General features: G+C 35.9%; 1 protein-coding gene across 8 annotated transcripts in view; it reads left to right on the top strand.

Annotated features, from left to right (window-relative positions):
• The window catches only part of HERC4 (HECT and RLD domain containing E3 ubiquitin protein ligase 4), a 139,033-nt gene that overhangs the window by 68,999 nt on the left and 46,557 nt on the right, over positions 1-23,477 (top strand). For all 8 annotated transcript variants that reach the window (XM_025918447.2, XM_025918446.2, XM_086679830.1 and 5 more), the window contains 6 exons: positions 10,363-10,439; positions 10,739-10,863; positions 12,292-12,351; positions 12,488-12,599; positions 13,077-13,266; positions 14,742-14,914. In XM_025918447.2, the coding sequence (XP_025774232.1) occupies positions 10,363-10,439; positions 10,739-10,863; positions 12,292-12,351; positions 12,488-12,599; positions 13,077-13,266; positions 14,742-14,914 (737 nt within the window). The remainder of the gene's footprint in view (positions 1-10,362; positions 10,440-10,738; positions 10,864-12,291; positions 12,352-12,487; positions 12,600-13,076; positions 13,267-14,741; positions 14,915-23,477) is intronic.

Below are 23,477 nucleotides of genomic sequence, written 5' to 3'. Positions count from 1 at the left end.
TTTTTCAACGTTTATTTATTTTTGGGACAGTGAGAGACAGAGCATGAACGGGGGAGGGGCAGAGAGAGAGGGAGACACAGAATCGGAAACAGGCTCCAGGCTCTGAGCCATCAGCCCAGAGCCTGACGCGGGGCTCGAACTCCCGGACCGCGAGATCGTGACCTGGCTGAAGTCGGACGCTTAACCGACTGCGCCACCCAGGCGCCCCTATTTCTTATGTTTTTGATAGTAGCCAGTCTAACAGGTATGAGGTGATATCTCAGTGTGGTTTTGATTTGCTTTTGTCTGATGATTAGTGATTCAAGCACCTTTTTGTTTACTTTTTGGTCATCTGTCTGTCTTCCTTGGAGAAATAATCTGTTCATATCCTCTGCTTATTTTTTAATCAGATTATTTGTCTTTTAGCTATTGATTATGAGTTCTTTATTCATTTTGGATATTAACCCCTTATCAAATATGTGATTTGCAAATATTTTCTTTCCATAGGTTGCCTTTTCATTTTGTTGATGGTTTCCTTTGCTGTGCAGAAGCTTTTGGTTTGATGTAGTCTCACTTGTTTATTTTTGCTTTTATTGTCTTTGCTTTTGGTGTCAAACCCAAAAAATCATCTCTAAGACTGATGTCAAGGGGCCTACTGCCTATGTTTTCTTCCAGGAGTTTTATGATTTCAGGTCTTCTATTCAAGTCTTTAATCCATTTTGAGTTAGTTTTTGTGTATGGTGTAAGATAGTTGTCCAATTTCATTCTTTTGCTTGTGGCTGTCCAGTTTTTCCAACACCATTTATTGAAGGATTGTCCTTTCCCCATTGTATATTCTTGGCTCCTTTATCATAAATGAATTGACCATATATGTGTGGATTTATTTCTGGCCTCTCTATACTATTCCATTGATCTATGTATCTGTTTCTATGCTAATACCATACTGTTTTGATTATGATAGCTTTGTAAAAAATAGTTCAACCCTGCCTAGCTCTTGGTTGTCTCTCAAACCTTTGTGATTGTCCAAGGAGTCTTTAATTTTTAATCGCTCCCAGTAATTGAGGGTGTGTGAAGGCCAGTGGGTGTTCCAAATGGGAGGATCTCAGTCAGCACTTAGATTCAAGCTGATTGGAAACCAGACTCTCAGGTAGCAGACTTTAAAGTATGCAAATATGTATATTCCTTGGGGATCACAAGCGTAAGTTCCACTAGCCACTAGATCCTAGAGGGATGCCCTGGGCAGCAACCATGAAAATCAGGGCACCAGACAGTGGTACAAGCTCCTTCCCAGGAAAGAACAGTAACTTGAAGTAATGCAGAGGTAGAGGGCAAAGATGGCATCCACTAGCCTTAGTCCCCAGAGATCAGTCACCTCAGTAGGTCACTAGATATATGCTAAACCAGAAGCCTACCCCTAAGGTTGAAGCTCCAGGACATGCAAATAAGCCTTCTTCACAGAAAAACAGATATATTTCAGTCTGCTATTTGTGCTGTGCACTGGTGGTGGTGGTAGTGGGGGTTGCCAGCCCAGAACTGTCTCTTGATTGTTACAGCCCATGGGACCTCCTCTCCCAGGAATGCAAGTCCCACTGTCAACCAGAACCAGACAATCAAGGGTCATCCACTAGGTGGCAGCCACAAAAATCAGAGCAACTGATGTGTATATAGCTCCCCTCTGGGAGATACTGGTGCTCTGGAGTGTGGCAGAGGGAGAGCACAGAGGTAAGGCCTTCCCTCTGAGGTCTCTGGAGAGTATACTTACAAGTAGAATCTTGAGACTTATGCTTAATTAGAAGCCTGCCTCTCAGACTACAGCTACAAAGATAAGCTAATAGGACTCTTGCAGAAAGATTGGAAGTCTCCATCTGTTGCCTCTTGCTATGCCCTAGGGGTGGTAGCTGATTAAGAGCTCTTTCTGTGTTGGCACAAAAACAGACACATAGACTAATGGAATAGAATAGAAACCCCAGAACTAGACCCACAAACGTATGGCCAACTCATCTTTGACAAAGCAGGAAAGAACATCCAATGGAAAAAAGACAGTCTCTTTCACAAATGGTGCTGGGAGAACTGGACAGCAACATGCAGAAGGTTGAAACTAGACCACTTTCTGACACCATTCACAAAAATAAACTCAAAATGGATAAAGGACCTGAATGTGAGACAGGAAACCATCAAAACCTTAGAGGAGAAAGCAGGAAAAGACCTCTCTGACCTCAGCCGTAGCAATTTCTTACTCGACACATCCCCAAAGGCAAGGGAATTAAAAACAAAAGTGAATTACTGGGACCTTATGAAGATAAAAAGCTTCTGCACAGCAAAGGAAACAACCAACAAAACTAAAAGGCAACCAACGGAATGGGAAAAGATATTTGCAAATGACATATCAGACAAAGGGCTAGTATCCAAAATCTATAAAGAGCTCACCAAACTCCACACCCGAAAAACAAATAACCCAGTGAAGAAATGGGCAGAAAACATGAATAGACACTTCTCTAAAGAAGACATCCGGATGGCCAACAGGCACATGAAAAGATGTTCGACGTCGCTCCTTATCAGGGAAATACAAATCAAAACCACACTCAGATATCACCTCATAGCAGTCAGAGTGGCCAAAATGAACAAATCAGGAGACTATAGATGCTGGAGAGGATGTGGAGAAACGGGAACCCTCTTGCACTGTTGGTGGGAATGCAAATGGGTGCAGCCACTCTGGAAAGCAGTGTGGAGGTTCCTCAGAAAATTAAAAATAGACCTACCCTATGACCCTAAGTGATGCTAAGTGAAATAAGCCATACAGAGAAAGACAGATACCATATGGTTTCACTCTTACGTGGATCCTGAGAAACTTAACAGAAACCCATGAGGGAGGGGAAGGGAAAAAAAAAAAAAAAAAGGTTAGAGTGGGAGAGAGCCAATGCCTAAGAGACTGTTAAAAACTGAGAACAAACTGAGGGTTGATGGGGGGTGGGAGGGAGGGGAGGGTGGGTGATGGGTATTGAGGAGGGCACCTTTTGGGATGACCACTGGGTGTTGTATGGAAACCAATTTGACAATAAATTTCATATATTAAAAAAAAATTATGGAAAAGAATAAAAGATAAACACTGATTAAAACAGAAAAAAAAAAAAGAACTCTTTCTGTGTTGATTACAGTCCTGTGAGACCATGAGCCAGGTGACGGAGAGGTGTTCCCTGGGCTGCAGCCACAAAAACTGAGATGCCACATGAGGACGCAAGCTCCTTTCTGGGAGATACTGGCAAGCTGAAGTGAGGCAGAAGGAAATACCATTTTTAATGTTTCATTTCAGCTTAACAAAGCAGAATTTACAAAATTCTTGTGAATTAGATAACTTTAGGAAGACAAATAGTTCCCTTATGTATCAAAAAACCCCAGAACATTAAAACAAAATTAAACGTTATTCTAAACAAATAACCACATTAAATTTTTCATCAGTTCATTCATTCCAGTGTGAGGTGTTCTTGTTCTGTTGGATTTTGGATTTGCAGTTTCATAAAACTGCTTATAGACTTTTAAAAAAAAGGAGTAATTCTAATACAGTCCGCTGGTATGTTGTGAAGTTAACTGTCTCCTCAGAAGCCTGTATCTAAGTGTCTATTCTTTGAAATATAAGTGCCTTCATCTAGCTGGTACAGTTCTTTTTGCATGCATCTGAGATGTCCTTTTTTTGCAAACACAAACTCTGGCCGTGTCAGAGTTTATAGGAGAAACTTCAGGCAAGCATTGGAGTAGAACAAAAACTATCAATAGATGACTGAAGCTTAAAATGTGTGTTGCTAATTTATTGCTGATAGTTGTCAAATGGAAAGATCTGGTGAGGGTTCAATATAAGAATAAGATAGCTGACAGGGATATTTGGTTGTTTCTGTGACATGCAAAACACATTATTCCAAGAAGTTTTTTAAATAAAATGTTTCTAAAGGTGACGATTAAGCTTGTTCTCAAAGAAGTCAGTGACTCCTTTAACATCTGATTCATAAATGTGGAAGACTATAATTTCTTACAGAAGAAAAATGTTGAGGGTCGTCTGGGTGGGTGCTTCAGTCAGTTAAGTGTCCAACTTGATTTAGACTAAGGTCATTATCTCTCCCTCTTCTCTCTGCCCCTCTGCCAATAGTGCACATGTGCCCTCAAGCACTCTCTCTTTCAAAAAAAAAAAAATGTTGAGATACAACATGATAATCCTAAGACCTAATTACCAAGAATAACAAAGAATGTCAAGTGAAGAGATTCAGTAAGTCAGGAATCAAGATTAGACATCAGTATATTTTGTAAAATTTGTGCATAAGTGAAATACATCCCATTTGCAAACAAGATGATACTAGATATGAATTAAAGCAGTAAGAATATACCATGAAACACTTAAAATAACAGTTAAATAATAACTGAAATTAGGATTTACCACCTGAACTTTGATAAATACAGGAGAGCTGGAACAATTTCAAAAGAGTTTTGAATAGTGTTTTACTTCATATTTAAACATCTGTGGGGTTTTTTTTGTTTGTTTTTAATGTTTATTTTTGAGAGAGAGAGAGAGACAGAGTGTGAGCAGGGGAGGGGCAGAGAGAGAGAAAGACACAGAATCTGAAGTGGGCTCTAGGCTCTGAGCTGTCAACACAGAGCCCAACTCACGGCTTGAATTCCTGAACCACGAGGTCATGACCTGAGCCGAAGTTGGATGCTTAACCGACTGAACCACCCAGATGCCCTTCATATATAAGCATATTTCCATGTAAACATATGGAAAGCAAAGATACTGACAAATCTCCAGGGACTTCTTATAAGACAAACAACTTTTGAAATATTTATATTTAATTACATTTTACCATATAAATTTAACTTAGGGAAGATTGAGTGTCTTTTCTAATTTCTTAAATAGTAACACTTTAAAGAAACCTAATTATTTCTAGCATCTCTTCTTATATAAAAGAACAAACTTTTGTGATTCTCCAAGGCCTCTCTGGGAATTCTCAAAGTTATTTTCACTAATATGTAAAAGTTATCTTGCAAGTTTGAGTTTTCTGTTTAGGATGTGATTTTGTGAATTATGTTAGTTTGCAAGAGCTGCCATAAAAAATACTACAGACTGGATGGCTTAGACAACAAATTTATTTTCTCAACAGTTTTGGAGGCTAGAAGTCCATGATCAAGGTGTCATGTCAGCACTTTGGGTTTCTTCTGAGGCCTCTCTCCTTGGCTAGCAAAGTCTGCCTTTTTGCTGTGTCCTTAATGGCCTTTTCTCTGTGTGTGTGCATCACTGATGTCTCTTCTTTTTATTTTAAGGACTTCAGGTATATTGGATTAGGGTCCTTCCCTAACAGCCTCATTTTACCTTGATCATTTCTTCAAAGACCCTTTCTCTGAATACAGCTATATCTGAGTTACTGGGGGTTAGGACTTCAACATATGAACTTTGAGGGAAATAATTGAACCCATAACAGGAAGGCAAAAATCAAAGAAATTATGAGAGGACTTGAACACTTTATTAAGATATAATTATTGATATTAGAAACAATACTTGGTTACTCAAAGTGACAAAGATTTCAGAGTAAATTGTGGGGGGTAATGAAATTGGAAATGTTTATTAGCTCTTTCAAAACTGAGGAACATTTTTTCTCCCTTAAATAATGAAAGACAATAAAAGCAACATAAAGTATTGAAAACTATTCTTTTTTTTTTCCAGTATATGAAATTTATTGTTAAATTGGTTTCCATACAACGCCCAGTGCTTGCAAACTATTCTAATAAGACAAAGAATTTTTGCCGTCTAGCAGATTCACAAAAAGTAAAGAAAAACATTTTATATTATAGGTGAAGGAAGACAATCAGTAAACCATGGGAGCACACACTTCAAAATTGAGTGCAATTTGCTAAGACATTAACATATTTTATAGCTTCTTTCAGAGTAAGCAAGGCAAATAAAATTCACTTGTCACATTGTCTTTGGTTATGCTCTTTCGTATTCTGGAACAAACTGACTTGCTTCAGGATAGGTCGTGTTGTCTGAAGAGGGTCCATGAATTCAAAATGACTTTCATATTAATACTAAGATGTTATCTTTGCTAAGATGTAGTGCATTCATTATTGCTCATTTTTAAATGAATCAATATTTTAAATATTTCTTAATTTTAAACTCTACTCCACTAAAAATTTCTGCCTTTAACCCCTTAAGTACTGAGAAGTTGTTTAGGGTCCTGAGTGTCCTAAAAGTATAAAGGAGTTCAGAGAATATCAAAAACTACTCCTTTTCCTTGTAAGTCAAAAGCATGTGCATAGCTGTATCTCTGTCAGTACTGCCCCTAAATAGAAGTACAATTTACAGAACCGTAAGTAGCTCAGTGATACTTTTTAGGTGGAGATATTCCTGAAGGGTGCTCTAATCAGGACTTAGTAAGGGTAGGGGGAGACAGGGGGCCCTATTTCAAAGTCTTCTCAATTTTCTCTGACAATGTAAAAAGTCTTTTGTAAACAGTAAGGAGAATATGAACTAGTCCTCCTAGATATGATAACATGTGCTGTGTAAAACTGTAACAGATCAGATTATTGGTGTATACAGGCGTTCCATTATTACTTAACGGAAAGTCCGGGGGCAGGGGGAGTGGCAGAAATCCCCATATAGGTATTGTATATAGGTTTTATTTCAACTTCAAACTCTGGTTGCTTGGTATTGGTGCTTGGAGGTACATACTGAGAAGGACTTTGAGAACACTTTTGGGATAGAGAATAGTGTCAGTATTGCTTAGAGTTGTGGTGTAGGGGGAAGAGGCAGTGCCTTTTCACAACTTCAAAACAAGGCATCACTATCTACGAAGAGGGAAAAATTACTCAACACATGAAAATTGGAGAGAAAAAGTCAGTTTAGATCCTAAGAGTATCCACTAAAATAAGCCATAAAAGGATTCAAGAATTAAATGTTTAAAAGTTCTTAAGAAAATAATTCTCTGATTTGAACGTGGGAAAGCTTTGGGACTCCTGGCTGCCTCAGTTGGAAGAACATATGACTCTTGATATCGGTGTTGTAAGTTCAAATCCCAGGTTGGATGTAGAGATTACTTAAAAAGACAAAACACATGAACATGGGGAAGGCTTTCTCAGCATATGGCAGTGAAAGTCTTCATAAAGGATGAGATTTAAATACATTTGATTAAATGGAAAAAGAAATCTTCTATGAGTCAAAATTAAATAAGAAAAATGGCTGTAGCAAATACACCCTAAGATTAATTAACCTGAATATCCAAAGTGTTTATACATATTGGTGAAGAAAACAGTAAGGTACCTAATAAATAAATAAGACAAACATTAATAAGAATAAATAGGGGCACCTGGGTGGCTCATTTGGCTAAGCGTCCGACTGTTGATTTCAACTCAAGTCATGATCTCACGTTTTGTGAGATTGAGCCCCACTTGGGGCTCTGCACTGACAGCACGGAGCATGCTTGGGATTCTCTCTTTTCCTGCCTGCCCCTCCCCTGCTTGCATGTGTGCATGTTCTCTCTTTCTCTCTCTGTCTCTCTCAAAAATGAACATTAACAAACAAAAAAAGATGCTTAATAAAGGGAATTAATAAAAATTCCCAAAGAGGAAATTTGTGTTACTAAAAACCCATGCAAAAATTATTACCCTCTTTAGTATTGAAGAAATGCATATTCAAAAAGCAAGAGAAGAGTAAGTAAATGGAAAAGATCAAGAGTTGGTATTTTCCTATTTCAGTGTAACAAACTATGTATAGATGGGAGGAAGCTAATGGGCCAGCTACAAGATGAGGAAGTAATGTTAGCATATCATTATTTTTCAACCCACAGTGAATAGTCTTAGCACTGAGCGTCGGTAGTTCCTAACATTGCAAAAAGGAATCCAGCCATACATTATGTGCTTCCTGATGGATGAATGATTCCCAGTATCACCTTCTAGTAGTTTTGTTTGTTGAAACAAACAAACTTATTTAATTAAAGCCTCTCTAGATCTAACTACCAATTTACAGGAAGTACAAAAGACCAAGAAAAATGTGAAGAGAAACTTTGGGGATACCATCAGCAAAATTCAGTCTGCAAGAAGCTGTATAACACAAATGACTAGGTTTTATAAATTTTTTGGAGTAGTAATTAAAAGGAAATTAAGAAAAATAATTTTTGGCATCTTCCTCATACCCCCCAGAAACCCATTCATGTACTATACTTCTTGATTATTTATAGAGAGCAAAATCACATTTTGGGGATAAATGAATAACATCTTGCTAATAAACCTTTTGAGAAAGCGAAGGATTTCATGTAGATTTATTAAAATGATATAGAGAAAAGATTTTATGTTGAATCACTGATTTATTTACTATTTTAGATTTACCCTTTTAATCTATTTTTAAAAGTTGTTTTGACCTTAGAGCATTCTTGGTACTTTTTGGAAAATTTAGTCATATTGATGTTCTGAACTCTGAACTTCTTACTATTAGTATGTTCTAAGCTAGATAAATATTACTTTATATTATTCATGTTAACAAATATCTAGCGAGTTCTTTTGCAAATAAAACATTATGCTTGGTAGTAGGGAATAAGGAAATTAAGATGTGGTTCCTTCCTTAAGCATTTTTAATTCTGTAGCAGCCACGGTCAAAATAATACAAAATGAAGAATTAGTCATCTAAGGGGTGGTGGGGGTCAGCAGGATGACAGAAATATATTATATTTGGAAATAATTAGCCTTAAGTTAACAGTACTGAGCTTTGGTGTTTTGGTATGTAATACCCTAAGTACTATCCCAGCAATACTTTTTTTCCCCCGGTAGTACTTTTGATAATACTCTTTCCATTTTGAGAAGCAAAAGAGAAGAAAGGAAGGAACTTTGAATGTCTTTTTTTTTTTTTTTTTTTAAGTTTATTTTTGAGAGAGATTGAGAGAGAGAATGTGTGCCAGCAAGCAGGGCAGGGACAGAGAGATTGGCAGACAGAGGATCTGAAGCAGGCTCCACACTGACAGCAGAGAGCCCAGTGTGGGCCTCGAACTCAGGAACTGTGAGATCATGACCTGAGCTGAAGGCAGATGCTTAACCGACTAAGCCACCCAGGCGCACCTGAATATCTTTTTTTTTTTTTTTTTTTTAAATAGGCTTCACACCCAATGTGAGGTTTGAATTCACAACCTTGAGATTAAGAGTCATGTGCTCTACTGACTGAGCCAGTGAGGCACCTTCCCCAACCCCCCACCCCTTTTAATCTCTTTTTGAAAAAGAACTTTATTGTCTTCACTTCTAAATTTGCTTATTAATTTTTAATTTTTTTTGACTGGATTTGGGTTTATTGACAAACAGTTGCAAATGAAGAGCTGTGTCAGCTTACTTTTATACAGCTATATTGAGAGAAAATAATTTTGCATCATCAAGTGTTTGTTCAAGAAGCTTTTTTAAAAAAATAAAATCGATTGTCAAATTAGCTAACATACATGTGTGTATACAGTGTACTCTTGGCTTTTGGGAATAGATTCCGGTGATTCATCACTTACGTACAACACCCAGTGCCCATCCCAACAAGTGCCCTCCTTAATGCCCATCACCCATTTTCCCTGTCCCCCTGATACCCTACCCCCACCAGCCCTCAGTTTGTTCTGGTCTGCCTCCCTGTCTGTAACAAGTTGGGTTTTTTTGCTTTTTGTTGGTTTTTTCCCCCTTCCCTTCCCCTATGGTCTTCTGTTAAGTTTCTCAAATTCCATGTATGAAGAAGTTTTAATATTTACTTGTTTGTTGACATTCTTTTAAAAAATGAATATTCTTGGGGCGCCTGGGTGGCGCAGTCGGTTAAGCGTCCGACTTCAGCCAGGTCACGATCTCGCGGTCCATGAGTTCGAGCCCGCGTCAGGCTCTGGGCTGATGGCTCAGAGCCTAGAGCCTGGAGCCTGTTTCCGATTCTGTGTCTCCCTCTCTCTCTGCCCCTCCCCCGTTCATGCTCTGTCTCTCTCTGTCCCCAAAATAAATTAAAAAAACGTTGAAAGAAAAAAAATTAAAAAAAAAAATGAATATTCTTAATTTTAATTTCTTCTGAGGTGTCTTTTATACCTTTCATTCAGTTTTTACATTATCTTCAGTTTAAACTAAAGTATATTGGGATAAAAAAGATACAGACTAGATAACACCACTTTTTTGTGCAGAAGAAAAACTTACCAACTTCTGAGGTGCTGCTTATGCTTGGAATTGTTCGATGGCCCATCTCATTTCCATAGTAATTACTAAGAATATTTCAAGTCATTTTATATCATTGAATGCTGAATGGTAGGTCTAATTAAATTAGATGATTAAGAGAAAATCCAATAGCATAGTTGATGCTCTGAAAAATGTCATGTAAATCTTGAATTTCTTTGCATTTTATTTTTATTACAGATTCTGAAGAATATTTCTGTGTGAAAAGAATTTTCTCAGGTGGAGATCAAAGCTTTTCACATTACTCTAATCCTCAGGTAACAGTAGTCATATAAATAATTATGAAGCTAATTATGAAGCTAAATTACTAGTTAATTAGTAATTATTAATGTTCTTTGTATGTTACAAAGTAATTGCCTCAAATTTTTTTGCCCTCAAGTCTATAAAACTTTTCTGATCCAGTTGGTAAGTATTGTTTCAGGTGCTCAGTAGAGATATACTCTGTTAAAAACAACAACAACAACAACAACAAAAAACAAATGCATAGTGGAAACGTGTCTTGGTTTAAGTTATATATTTGTTTCCTCTGACTAATCTACTTATTTTTTAAATTTAGAACTGTGGGCCACCAGATGACTTTAGATGTCCGGATCCTTCAAAGCAGATCTGGACTGTGAACGAAGCTCTAATTCAAAAATGGCTGAGCTACCCCTCCGGAAGATTTCCTGTGGAGATAGCCAAGTAAGAAAAACATTTTACCGACACAAAACAAACACAAACATGACCTCTTACCTCCATGGTAGTGCATCCTGTATTTAGAAGTTTTTATTTAAGTATTTCCCAAATGGTTTAGGTACATAAGTTTAAATGTCTAGAATTTCTATAATAATGGATATTTTAAGAGATGTCATTTATATATAAGTTGTAATTCTTTCATGTATGTAATGTTAAATGATAACTTAAAGTACTAAACTTACCCACTTTAGGATTGGGTTTAAAATAATGTTACTTCTAGCATCCTAGGATCACTGTCTTTTAACTTTTGTATTCCATAAAAGATTTGAGTATTACTTCTTTCTTGAATATTTTGCTTATAGATGAACTTGTTTTAGTACTTACAGTTTTTTTGTTTTTTTGCAGGTGGTATTGGGTTTTGGGATATGGGGCTATATCTGATAATCTTTTTTAAATTCTAGATTGTTTTCCCAAATTAAAATTTTTCTTAAAAGCCCAAAGAGTGAACTTCAGAAATATAGCATCCCAGATTAGATTTAATACCATGTGTAATTAAGAAAATTAAATGTGTATGTTTATGTAAAAAAAATTTTTTTTTAAAGAACTTCAGTTTTTTTGTCTATGGTTAACCACCCTGACTGTGCCTGATCTTAATTTGATTTCAGAAGCTAAGTAAGGTTGGGCCTGGTTAGTACTTGGATAGGAGACCTCCTGGGAATACCCGGGTACAGTAGGCCTAAAACAAACAAACAAGCAAACAAGCAAAAAAGCAAAATAAGACCATCAGATTTGTTTGAAGAATCAGAGGATGAGATTAGGGTAAACAGTAAACCTTTATCAAGTATTACTTAATTAATCTTTAGTAATTTATAAAACTCTAACTTCTAATTGAGTGTTGGTTAGAGGTGTACTCTGTGGCATTAAATATTAAATTAAATATTGTTATTAATAAAAAAGCAGGGGTGGGGTACACCTGGGTGGTTCAGTCATTTAAGCATCCGACTTCAGCTCAGGTCATGATCTCATGGCTCGGGAGTTCAAGCCCCATCGGGCTCTGTGCTGGCAGCTCAGAGCCTGGAGCCTACTTCCAATTCTGTGTCTCCTTCTCTCTCTGCCCCTCTTGCTCGCACTCTGTCTCTCTCAGAAAAAAAGAAAAAACTGGGGTGCCTGGGTGGCTCAGTCAGTTAAGCATCCTACTCTTGATCTTGGCTCAGGTCATGATCTCAACAGTTGGTGAGTTTGAACCGTGCATTGGCCTCTGTGTTGACAGCCTCGTGGAGCCTTCTTGGAATTCTCTCTCTTTCTCTGTCCCTCCCCCAGTCATGCTCACTCTCTTTCTCTCTCAAAATAAATAAAAATAAACATTTTTTTTTAAAAAGAAAAACATGTAGATTTCTCATTTTGTGATTTGTGGATTTTGAACTTTCTTTCTAGCGAAATAGATGGAACATTTTCTTCCTCTGGTTGTTTAAATGGAAGTTTTCTGGCTGTTAGGTAAGTGGTAGTTCTTTGGTATGTGGAATTTTTCAAATTTATTGTATTAAGTAATATATTAAAGAAGTGAAATAACTTTACAGTTTTATTATTTTCCTTCTTTCTCTCTCTTTTATTTTTGTTTTTTCTTTTGTAGCAATGATGATCACTATAGAACAGGCACCAAATTTTCAGGAGTTGATATGAATGCTGCTAGGCTTTTATTCCACAAACTTATACAACCTGATCATCCTCAAATATCTCAGCAGGTTTGTTCTTAAAGTATTTTATATTTGTGTTATGTAGCCTGTTGAGCTTTATAATCCATGTTACTTTGTATATAGCCTAATTAACTTTACAGTTTCAAATGCTTCATTATGAAGTGTTGTCTGTGATTTTATTATATAAACTAATATAAGAATTAATAGGGTTTTATTTTAAAACATTTACAATTTAGCTATCAAGTATTTGTAAAGCTTTCCAGATGTTTGAGTGGACCTTTAATTACTTAACATTACGCTGTTGGTTAAGTCTTTAGACTTGCACACAAGATTTTTAAAATTTTCTTAGCAGTGCTCTTAGGCATTAATTTTCATTGTGCTTCAAAGTACATTCAGTGATTAATTGTAAGATACATTTTTGTAAGATACCATTTCATGTTTGCTGTATTGTAAGATTTTTCTTCTTCTTTTTGGAAAGTACACTTATTTTAAATAAAAGAGGTTTTACTTTCTGTCAAAATATAGGTGGCAGCTAGTTTGGAAAAGAATCTTATCCCTAAGCTGACTAGCTCCTTACCTGATGTTGAAGCATTGAGGTTTTATCTTACTCTACCAGAATGCCCCCTGATGAGTGATTCCAACAATTTCACAACAATAGCAATTCCCTTTGGTACAGCTCTTGTGAACCTAGAAAAGGCACCACTGAAAGTACTTGGTAAGAATTTTAGTATTTTTTCCTTTTGTAATTTTTTCACTTTAAATGAAAATCCTCATAAGTTTTTAATTTCTTTGCTGTCTGAAATTTTGCTGTCCTGCTTATTTGACACTTAGTGAAAAATAAACCTATTTTTCCTTTTATTGCTTTTTTTAGTCCTCTGAAAAACTAGTCCACTAGTTTTTAGAGGCAAAGCATGTTAAATATTAAAATTTTAATCAAACACAGCAAAGACAGTATTAGGAAAGATAAAAACTGTTTTCCATATTCCCCTCTCTCATCCCCTCAGTCTTAACTATTAAAGAAGTAAAGGAGGAGGAACAATTAAAACAACAAACATGGGTTAGTAAATCCTCTTTGAACTGTTAACTCTTCACCTTACATTTCTCTTACTTGGTAATTTCCCCATGTTTGATTTTATTTCTTTGCATGTAGATGAGATTCTACTGCTCATCTGATCTTATTTTTCTGTCTCTAGACTCTAGTTTTTTGGCCTAAACTTTTCTCACCTTAACTTTTCATATTGTATAGATTTCATCTCTGTTCCTGACCATTAAAGTTTGCTTGCTACATTTAACCCGATACTCTCCTTCCTGATAGTATTTGTCGGTTTGTGAAGCTGAGATATATAGAACTAATAAAATCAATACAAGAGGTTTTAGGCTGAGAGTGAGCAGAGAAAGTAGCAAGCAAGGAGTAGAATCCTGAATTCCGAGAGAATTCATGAATAAGAGTGAAGCAGGGACTTAAGAGTATTGCTTCCATGTTGTCAGAAGTGTTTGTATTTCTGCTTTATAGGATTATGGTATTTGTAGTTAATAACTGCAAATAGTGAATGTGGGGAAGGACAGACATGTTATACTTTACATTGTTCTCAGTATCTGATTTTCAGGAGTACCTTGCATTTTAAAGGTGGTGCTTCACAGTATTTCAACTTTGTTAAGTTAAAAAATAATACTTGGAAAGATCCCAAAGTATTGGGATTTTAGAATGTTTAAAAATCAAAATTCTAACAAAGCACTTTTTTTAAAAAAAAGTGTAGTGGGTTTTTTTAAGTTTATTTATTTTTTTAGTAATCTCTATACCCAGTGTAGGGCTGGAACTCATGATCCTGAAAGAGTCGCATGCTTTTCTGACTGAGCCAGCCAGCACCCCCACCCAAAGTACTATTTAATAACTGATTTTAATATTAGGTATCGTAATGAGTTTTTAATATAATTTAGGAAGCCAAGAAATAAATTCAGTAACCATTCTTACTTTATTTTTGCTTTTGAGAGCTTTTTAGAACAGTATTCTTTAACTTAAGAGTAGGATGGTATCTCCAAATCCTAGAATAAAATACTGTTATATGAATCTTCCTGAGATTTTCAAAGGACTAAGAGCCACTGCTTTTAGAAGAAAAGTCCCATATGAATTCTTTGAAAACTGTGATATTTTTAAAAATTCATTTTATTTTTGTGTTCACCCTTTAACAGAAAACTGGTGGTCAGTACTTGAGCCTCCACTGTTCCTCAAGATTGTAGAACTTTTTAAGGAAGTTGTGGTACATCTTTTGAAACTCTACAAGATCGGCATTCCCCCTTCTGAAAGAAGAATTTTCAACAGTTTTCTTCATACTGCATTAAAGGTTTTAGAAATATTGCATAGGGTATGTTCAGCAGTTCCTTTTTTTCCCTCTTTTCTCATTGCTACTGACAGATATTTATTTTAACATTGATATTACAAATTTAGGTTAGCCTAAGAGATGTATATTACAGAAATTTAGAAAAGTTACCTAAATGTTTCTTTAATACATACTTTGGAGCTTTGGTCTTACTTGACTTTGTTAGGCATTTGTAGATAGCTTTTTCTGTAGTTGGGCAGAACAATAGCATACTAATGAATTAGAATTCTTCTTACCTTTTCTTGTGAAGAACATAATTTGTTAGTTTAAATATGATTTTTGTTATTTATAGGTGGTTATCATATGAGACTGCATCCTAGTTATGATTATGAACATTTAAACTCAAGTTTTTTGCTATTAGATACTAATGGCTTCAATCAAAGTATTTCCTTTTGAAATAAATGACTAACTTGAAATTGGAACCACCTATAATTCATTAATTTGCTTATTGTTCTTTCCTGCCCTTCTTCCCAATGTAAGAAATAGTACCCTTTACACTTGTAGCAGTTCAAAGTTATATGAAGAAGTAGAGTCTCAGCTGTTTCATTAAAGATGGATTTGAGACATCCCTGACAGCTGGTAGGTATATCTTTGTTACACCATTTGGTATTCTTGAGGAGCTATTTTGGGAGACATGACCTAAGGGGAGAAGCATATTTCTTATCTCTAAAATGACTGAAAAACCCTTAAGAACTTTAATCTTTAGTTTCTTCTCCTTCTTCTGTAGCATTTTCAAACTCTTCTTGCCTAGCACTAAGGTAAATGTTAAGGGATAAAAGAGATAGTCCTTCTGTTCTCTGTAAGAAAGAACTTGTGTAGACCATTTGCTTTTCTTCCTTATTCTTTTAGTGAAGTTCTGGGTATTTCGTCAGTTAAACTTCTTGAACTTACTCTTTTCTTTTGTATTTAGTATGTTCATTCAAGATTCCTAGTAAAGTAGTCATGTCTTTTATTATAGTTGAAGAGATAATTGTTATTTCTTTCCATGGGAAAGTCATTCTTACATTTGCCTTTCCCAGAAGAAGGCTTTCTTCTAACATTTTAGGGTTAATTGGATCCTGCAGTAAACTGCTATTAAAGAAGATCCTTTGTCTTCATGGGATAAATATACTTTTTCTGTATGTCTTTTGTCTACGATTTAAGAGATTAATTAGATTTTTCTTTTTCCTTTACTTCAGTGAACCATCCTTTGTCCATCAGCTGGACCCTATTCCCAAATAATTATTCACTGTCTCCAGTCTTTATCTGCTTATCTTTATTGCCTCTTTAAAGAATAATTTTTTTCCTTAGCTGTGTCTGTTACCACAAGTTAAAGGGAGGGTGGAAGAAGGAGAGGAAATATCACTTTTTTTTTTTTTTTGTAAATGAAGACAGAACTTAAGCAAGTAACTTAAGTTCTTTTTAAAAAAAAAAAATTTTTTTTTTTACGTTTATTTTTGAGAGACAGAAACAAAGCACAAGCAGGGGAGGGGCAGAGAGAGAGGGAAACACAGAATCTAAAGCAGGCTCCAGACTCTGAGCTGTCAGCACAGAGCCTGAAGCGGGGCTTGAACCCACTAACCCCAGGATCATGACCTGACCCGAAGTTGGATGCTTAACCAACTGAACCACCCAGGAGGCCCCACAAGTAACTTAAGTTCTTTGCCTAGATCAGAGGCCTCAACTTGTACTGAGGAGGAACACTATAGGGCTCCATCTCCAAAGGCCTTTTTGAATTACATTTTTTTTAATGTTTATTTATTTTTGAGAGAGAGAAACAGGGGAGGGCCACGAGAGAGAGGGAGACACAGAATCCAAAACAGGCTTGAGACTCTGAGCTGTCGGCACAGAGTTGGCACGGGGCTCAAACCCACAAACCATGAGATGATGACCTGAGCCGAAGTTGGATGCTTAACCAACTGAGCCACCTAGGTGGCTCCAGAGACCTTTTTGATGGAACCATGCTAGATACTAGGCTCTTACATTCTTGCCAGCTAAAAGGGAAGGGAAAATAATTTTAACAGTGGCTAGAATTAGAATCTCCCTTGTATGTTAATTCATGTGAACACTTTACTATATTCTTCATTTAATTTTTTAAACTCTGTATAGTTTATGTTTTGCCCCTTAACCTAAATGTCAAAGATCATAAACCAGTAAGTAGCAGAGTTGAAATACAAATCCAAATCTACTTCCAAAGTCTCTGCTTTCTTTTCTTTTTTTTCTCTCCTCTCCTCTCCTCTCCTCTCCTCTCCTCTCCTCTCCTCTCCTCTCCTCTCCTCTCCTCTCCTCTCCCTTCTCTCTTCTCTCTTCTCTCTTCTCTCTTCTCTCTTCTCTCTTCTTTTTCTCTTTATTTCTTTCTTTCCCTCCCTATTTCTTTCTGTTTTTCTTTCTCTGCTGTTTCTAATGTACTACTCTATCAGCAGGTATAGTAATATATTTGGAAGGGGTTTGTTTTTAAAAATTTCTTTTTATGTTTTATTTTTTATATTTGAGAGACAGAGACAGAGCGAGCACAAGCAGAGGAGGGGCAGAGAGATGGAGACAGAATCTGAAGCAGGCTCCAGGCTCCGAGCCATCAGTACAGAGTCTGACACAGGTCTCGAACTCATGAGCAGTGAGATCATGACCTGAGCCAAAGTCAGATGCCCAACTGACTGAGCCACCCAGGCGCCCCTTGCTTTTATTTTATGCCCCTAGATCTAGAGGTTCATACTTCTATAATTGCAGATAGCATTGTGTTATGAAGAGACCATTTTTGCTGCTTCCTATCAGTGTGATTTTGAACAGGTCTTTTGTCTTCATCATAATGCAAATGGAGAATTATCTATAAAATAAGGATTAAAATACTGGCCTGATAGTTTCCCAGGATGAATATACTGTTCAAATTATACAATATATAATGAATTCTGCATTCATAAGGAAATGATTTTGTTATCACTACCAAATTTTGGATGGGAAACAGCTACTTTCAATTTGATTTATTGGGTTATGTGGAAACTGGGTTGTTTGAAGTTATTTGCAGACTCAAAACCAGGGTGGTAATGGTATTAATGTCTTAAGCATCTCTTAGTGGGCATCCTTAGGGCAGTCACTTATCCTTCTTTTACTCCTTACTTTGGAGAAAACTTTCCTTGGTCTTAATCTGCCATAAATAGATCCTTGTGGATATTAACTGTCAGGGATGATTCATTTTCATCTTTAGTGAAACCCAAATTACTTATCAGAAACTTGTTTTTTCAAAGACACCTTCTGTGTGACAACTGTATATTTCTCTGCTCTCTGTTCCATGGTTGCGAATTAGAAGTTTCCTCAAATGGTTGCCTTCTTGACCTACAGTGGACTAGGATTAGGAAGAGAACTGAACTGTGTGTTTACTAATCATTTCAGGATATATGGATGAACTTGTTCCTCCCTTATGTCATGTCCTTTGAAAAGCTTTTAAGTTAAAAATCATTCCCAGTATTCCAAATGGTATTATAAGAAAGATGGCTTTGGTACTGCTGTCAGAAGTGCATATATTACCAGATAAATGAGTTTATTGGCAAGTAATTTGGTTATTTAGTAGTTTTTGGGTTTTGACACAGTACATTGTAGAGCTACTGATATGCCTAAAGAGGAGACCGACTTGTTCTCTCTAGCCTAATTGCTACATATCATGCTAATCTTCTAATCAGTGATTTTCAAACTTTTTTTAATAAGGAACCCTTAAATCAGACAAGGTACACGTATATACTTAACATATACCACCTCTGGACTGAGACTTATAAACCAGAATACTAAACTGTAATAAAATTGAACTTCTACCGTGTGATTTTTTTCTTTTGTATTCATTTCGCGAATATTTACCGAGTGCCTACTGTGTGCTTATCATTGTTTTAGACATTAGGGATGCAGTGATAAGGAAAAGATGTGATTTCTGCCCTTGTTTAGATTTTAAATGTAGAACAGTTATATACATACAAGTAAATAAACATTTGTGATACAGCATGGTAAGTGTTAGATTAAGGAAAATTAACGGTGCTATGAGAACACATAAGAGGGCTTGTAATACTGAAGAATTAAGGAAGGTTTCCTGGAGAAAATAATGTCCATCTTATCTACCATACAAATGTGTGTGTGTGTATTTTTTTTTCTTTTAACGTTTACTTACTTTGAGAGAGAAAGAAAGAGCGCAAGCAAGGAAGGGACAGAGAAAATCCCAAGCAGACTCCACGCTGTTAGTGTGGAGCCCAGCATGGGGCTTGATCTCCTGAATTATGAGCTCATGACTTGAGCTGAAATCAAGAGTTGGACTCTTAACCGACTGAGCCACCCAGGTGCCCCTGTATCTTTATATGTATTTTTTAAACTGTTGATTTTATATGTAAGTCATTAATATATATGCAGGTCTTTTGGATCAGTCTTCCTTGTTCAGTGTCTACTTTCCCTGTTTTTAAAAACAGTATTAACTGATTTTCTCTTTAGTTGTTAAATCATTGTGACTAATTAACTATCCACCATAATTTCCTCCTAAGTATAACTTTGACTGAAATTTGTTTCTAAACCAGACCTGGTTTTTGAATTGTTAATTTTTATTCTAACATAGCACTTCTTTTCACAAACATGTATTGCAGGATATACAAACTGCAAACATTGGTTGCTGTTGGTGAAGGAAACTGCAGTTTACCTTTTAAAATACTTGGTTTGAGCCCCACGTCGGGCTCTGTGCTGACAGCTTAGAGCCTGGAGCCTGCTTCGGATTCTGTGTCTCCTTCTCTCTTTGCCCCTCCCCTGCTTGTACTCTGTCTCTTTCCCTCTCTCAAAAATAAACATTAAAAAACATTTTCTTTTAAATGAAATCTAAAATATTTAAAATAAAATAAAAATAAAATATTTAAAATAAAAATTTCAGAGGTCAGTGAGATGTGAATCATTTCGTATGGAACTTGTTAAATTTTAGAGTCCAGCATGATTAAAAGTTGGTGTGTGGCGGCTTCTGGGTGACTTGGTTAAGCATCCGACTTTCGCTCAGGTCAAGATCTCAGGGTTCATGAGTTCAAGCCCTGCATCTGGCTGTCTGCTGTCAGCATGGAGCCAGCTTCAGATCCTCTCTTCCCCCTCTTTCTGCATGCCCCCCATCTTGCTCACCTATGCTTTATCTCTCAAAAATAAATATTAAAAAAAGGTTGGTGTGTATATTTATAAACATAAATATTGGAGACGGAAAAGCCAAAGAGATTTTTGTGTAATTATTGTGTATGTTTTCTTTTTTAATAGAAAGAGTTTGGACAAGACTCTAGGGCAAGAGTTTGCACACTTTACCTGTAAAAGACCAGGTAGTATTTTACACTTTGCAAGCCATGTGGTTTCTATGGAAGCAGCACTCAAAAAAAACAAAACAAAAAACAAAAAACCCACAACTCTCAACTTTACTGCAGACAGTGTGTACACAGATGGGCATGGATGTTTTCCAATAAAACTTTATTTACAAAAATAGTCTGTATGCAGGATTTTGCTGACAGGTTGTAGTTTATTGACCCTGATCTAGGATGAAGGTTTTGATCTCGATATATAAACTAGGTATCTTAGTTTTGTTTGAAAGCCAGGAATAGCAGTTTTACTCTGGTCAGTTCTTCCTAAATGTGTATCCTGACCACTGATATAAATTAATCAAACAGTGGGAAAAAAAAGAGCTCATAGTGCTTTGTGTCAGTGTGTAGAGGGATTAAAAGTGTCGACTTTGAAAATGAAAGCGGTGTGATTAACATGCGCTTCTTAAACTGGGTTATTTATTCCCTTAAGAGTGGGCCCCAGGATTAAGCGTTGGCTGTATGTGATTGGTTTTATTTATTTAAAAAAAATTTTTTTTAGGCTTATTTATTTATTTTTAAGTTATCTCTGCACTCAACATGGGGCTCAAATTTAAAACCCTGAGATCAAGAGTCGCATGCTCTTCTGACTGAGCCAGCCAGGTGTCCTTTGATGGCAATTTTACATGTTCATAAAAAGAAAAAAATGTGTATATATGTTCTAAATATAGTAGCATTCTAACTATGTGTTGTATACTTTTATGCAAATACTCATATATATATGAACATATATCAAGGAACAAAAATTAGATGGCCATATAGTGAGTTAAGATTTCTGGCTCTGTTAGCTGTGTGACCTTGGTTAAGTTTCTTGAACTCTGCATCTTAGTATATTTGTCCATATGGTGGTAACAATGGTATCTATTTCATAGGGTTGATTTAAAGATTAAATGAAATAATGTACATGACATGTACTTAGTAATTGGTCCATAATGATAGTTACTATTATTTCATTAGTGGAACATAACATCTGAGTGAATTTTAAGGTAAAATCTGTATTTCAGTGAAAATGTAAAGTGCCATTAGAAGCATGAACTGTGTGTGTGTGTGTGTGTGTGTGTGTGTGTGTGTGTGTGTGTGTGTGTGTATTACTCATTTTATTTTGCCCATTCATTCATCTCATGGCGTAGAGTACCTGTTTGGACATAAGCACCTGTCTGATAGATTTATGCATCTACTAGGTGATTTCATTTGTTCCTTTTCAAATGCTGCTTAGTTGGTTTAGTGATTTTTGAAAATTATAAACAATTATTTTTGTTATTTTTACAGGAAATTTAGCTAGTTTTATTTAGTTTGTATGTTAGATCGAATTTGTTTCTTTCGATGGCTTATTTTCTTCTCCTAAATGTGGCATATTTCTTAGTGGTCTGCACTTTGTCCTTTCTGTTTTACTTTCTACTGTCTCACCTCCTGTCACAGCTTTAGTTGTCTCCTTTAAGGAAAATGTTCTCAATTAATGTGTTTTAGGCAGGCCTTTCTCTTGAGCTACTTGACAGTCTTGCCATCATTTTAAAATTTAAAAAAAGATTTAATACCAAATTTCTCATCTTCCCAGCTCTCATCCTCTCCCATCAAAACTCATCTTTTCTTGACTCATATGTCTTTGTGTTGCCAGCATTTGTTTTCCAGTTACTCTTGCTTGAAATTTTGAAGTTAGGTCTGACTCTTTTCTGTATCAGTTAGCTACCACAGGCTCTGCATTCTTTTTTATTATCTAGAAATCTTCAGTCTTTAATATCTTGATTTATTTCCCTACTACTAGCCTCTGTACTAACTTTTAGTATACTTCACACTGTCAACAGAATAACTTTCATAAAATATCACTCTGATTCTATCATTTGTTGACTCTCAAAACCCAATTTCCCTATGAAATTTTTTTCCTTTAGCTCATGCTATTCTCCTTATCTTTGTCTAGACTTTTCTTCCTCAAACTTTTCTTTTTGAAATCCTTTTCTTTCACTTTATTCTTCGGTTTTTATTTTGAATATCTTCACATATACAGAAACATTGAAAGATAAATCCTTATTTTTTTTTAAGATATTATATTATTTTTAAGTAGTCTCTGTGCCCAACATGGGGCTCGAACTTACAACTTTGAGATCAAGAGTCATATGCTCTACCAACTGAGCCAGCTACGTGCCTCAAAGTAGATACATACATGCCTTCCATTCTAGATTTAGTAATTGTTAACATGCTGTCACCTTGGCTTTTACATATATGTATGTATTTTTTTCTTGTCATTTGAAAGTAAATTCTGATACTACCTCAGCATTCCTCTTCTTGGGCATTTTCCTACCTAACAGTAATACTATTATTTTTCTTTTTTTTTCCTCTGAGAGAGAGCGTGCGTGTGAGAGTGCACGCATGTGCACGCACAAGTAGGGGAGGGGCGGAAAGAGAGGATCTCAAGCAGGCTCCACACCCAGCATGGAGACCAGACTTGAGGCTCAATCTCACATTTGTGAGATGATGACCTGAACCGAAATCAAGAGTTGGCAGCTTAATCGACTGAGCCACCCAGGTGCCCCTGTAGTTCTGAAGTCTTATACATCTTTTGTTAAATATATTGCTAAATATTTGGTTTTGTTGCTATTGTAAATGAAATTTAGGTTTTTTTTTTTTTTCCAGTTGTTTGTTGCTAGTATGGAGAAATTTAGTTGTGTTTTGTGTATTGATCTTGCACCCTGTGACCTTGATAAATTAATTTATCAGTTTCGGTAATTCTCTTATAGATTCATTTGGATTTTTTTTTTTTTTTATATACACAGCATGTTATTTTCTACTCTTATGGACTTGCAGTAAAATGGGCTTTATCTCTTTGAAGAAATCCCCTTGTATTCCTATTTTGCTTAGAGTGTTTTTTATGAAGAGGTGTTGAATTTTGTTAGATGCTTTTCTGTGCATCTGTGGAGATGAACAAACCATTTTTTTCCTGCCTTTTTTTCTGAAATGTACTGAAATGCATTGACACTTGAATGTTACACCAGCCTTGCATTCCTGGGATAAATTCCTCTTGGGCATTATGTATTATACTTTATATATATTATTGAGTTTAATTTGCTAATATTTTATTGAAGGTTTTATGCTTATATAAGGGATATTGATCTGATAATTTTTGTTTCTCATATTGTCACCAACTTTTTTTAAGAAATAATTCCTCTTTCTCTATTTTCTGAGTTAAGATTGATATTATTTCATTTCTTCCCTAAATGTTTGATAGA

Source organism: Puma concolor, chromosome D2 (genome assembly GCF_028749965.1).
Source record: "Puma concolor isolate L17-30 chromosome D2, mPumCon1.1.hap2, whole genome shotgun sequence".
NCBI lineage: Eukaryota > Metazoa > Chordata > Mammalia > Carnivora > Felidae > Puma > Puma concolor.
This window is presented reverse-complemented; position numbering and strand designations above follow the sequence as displayed.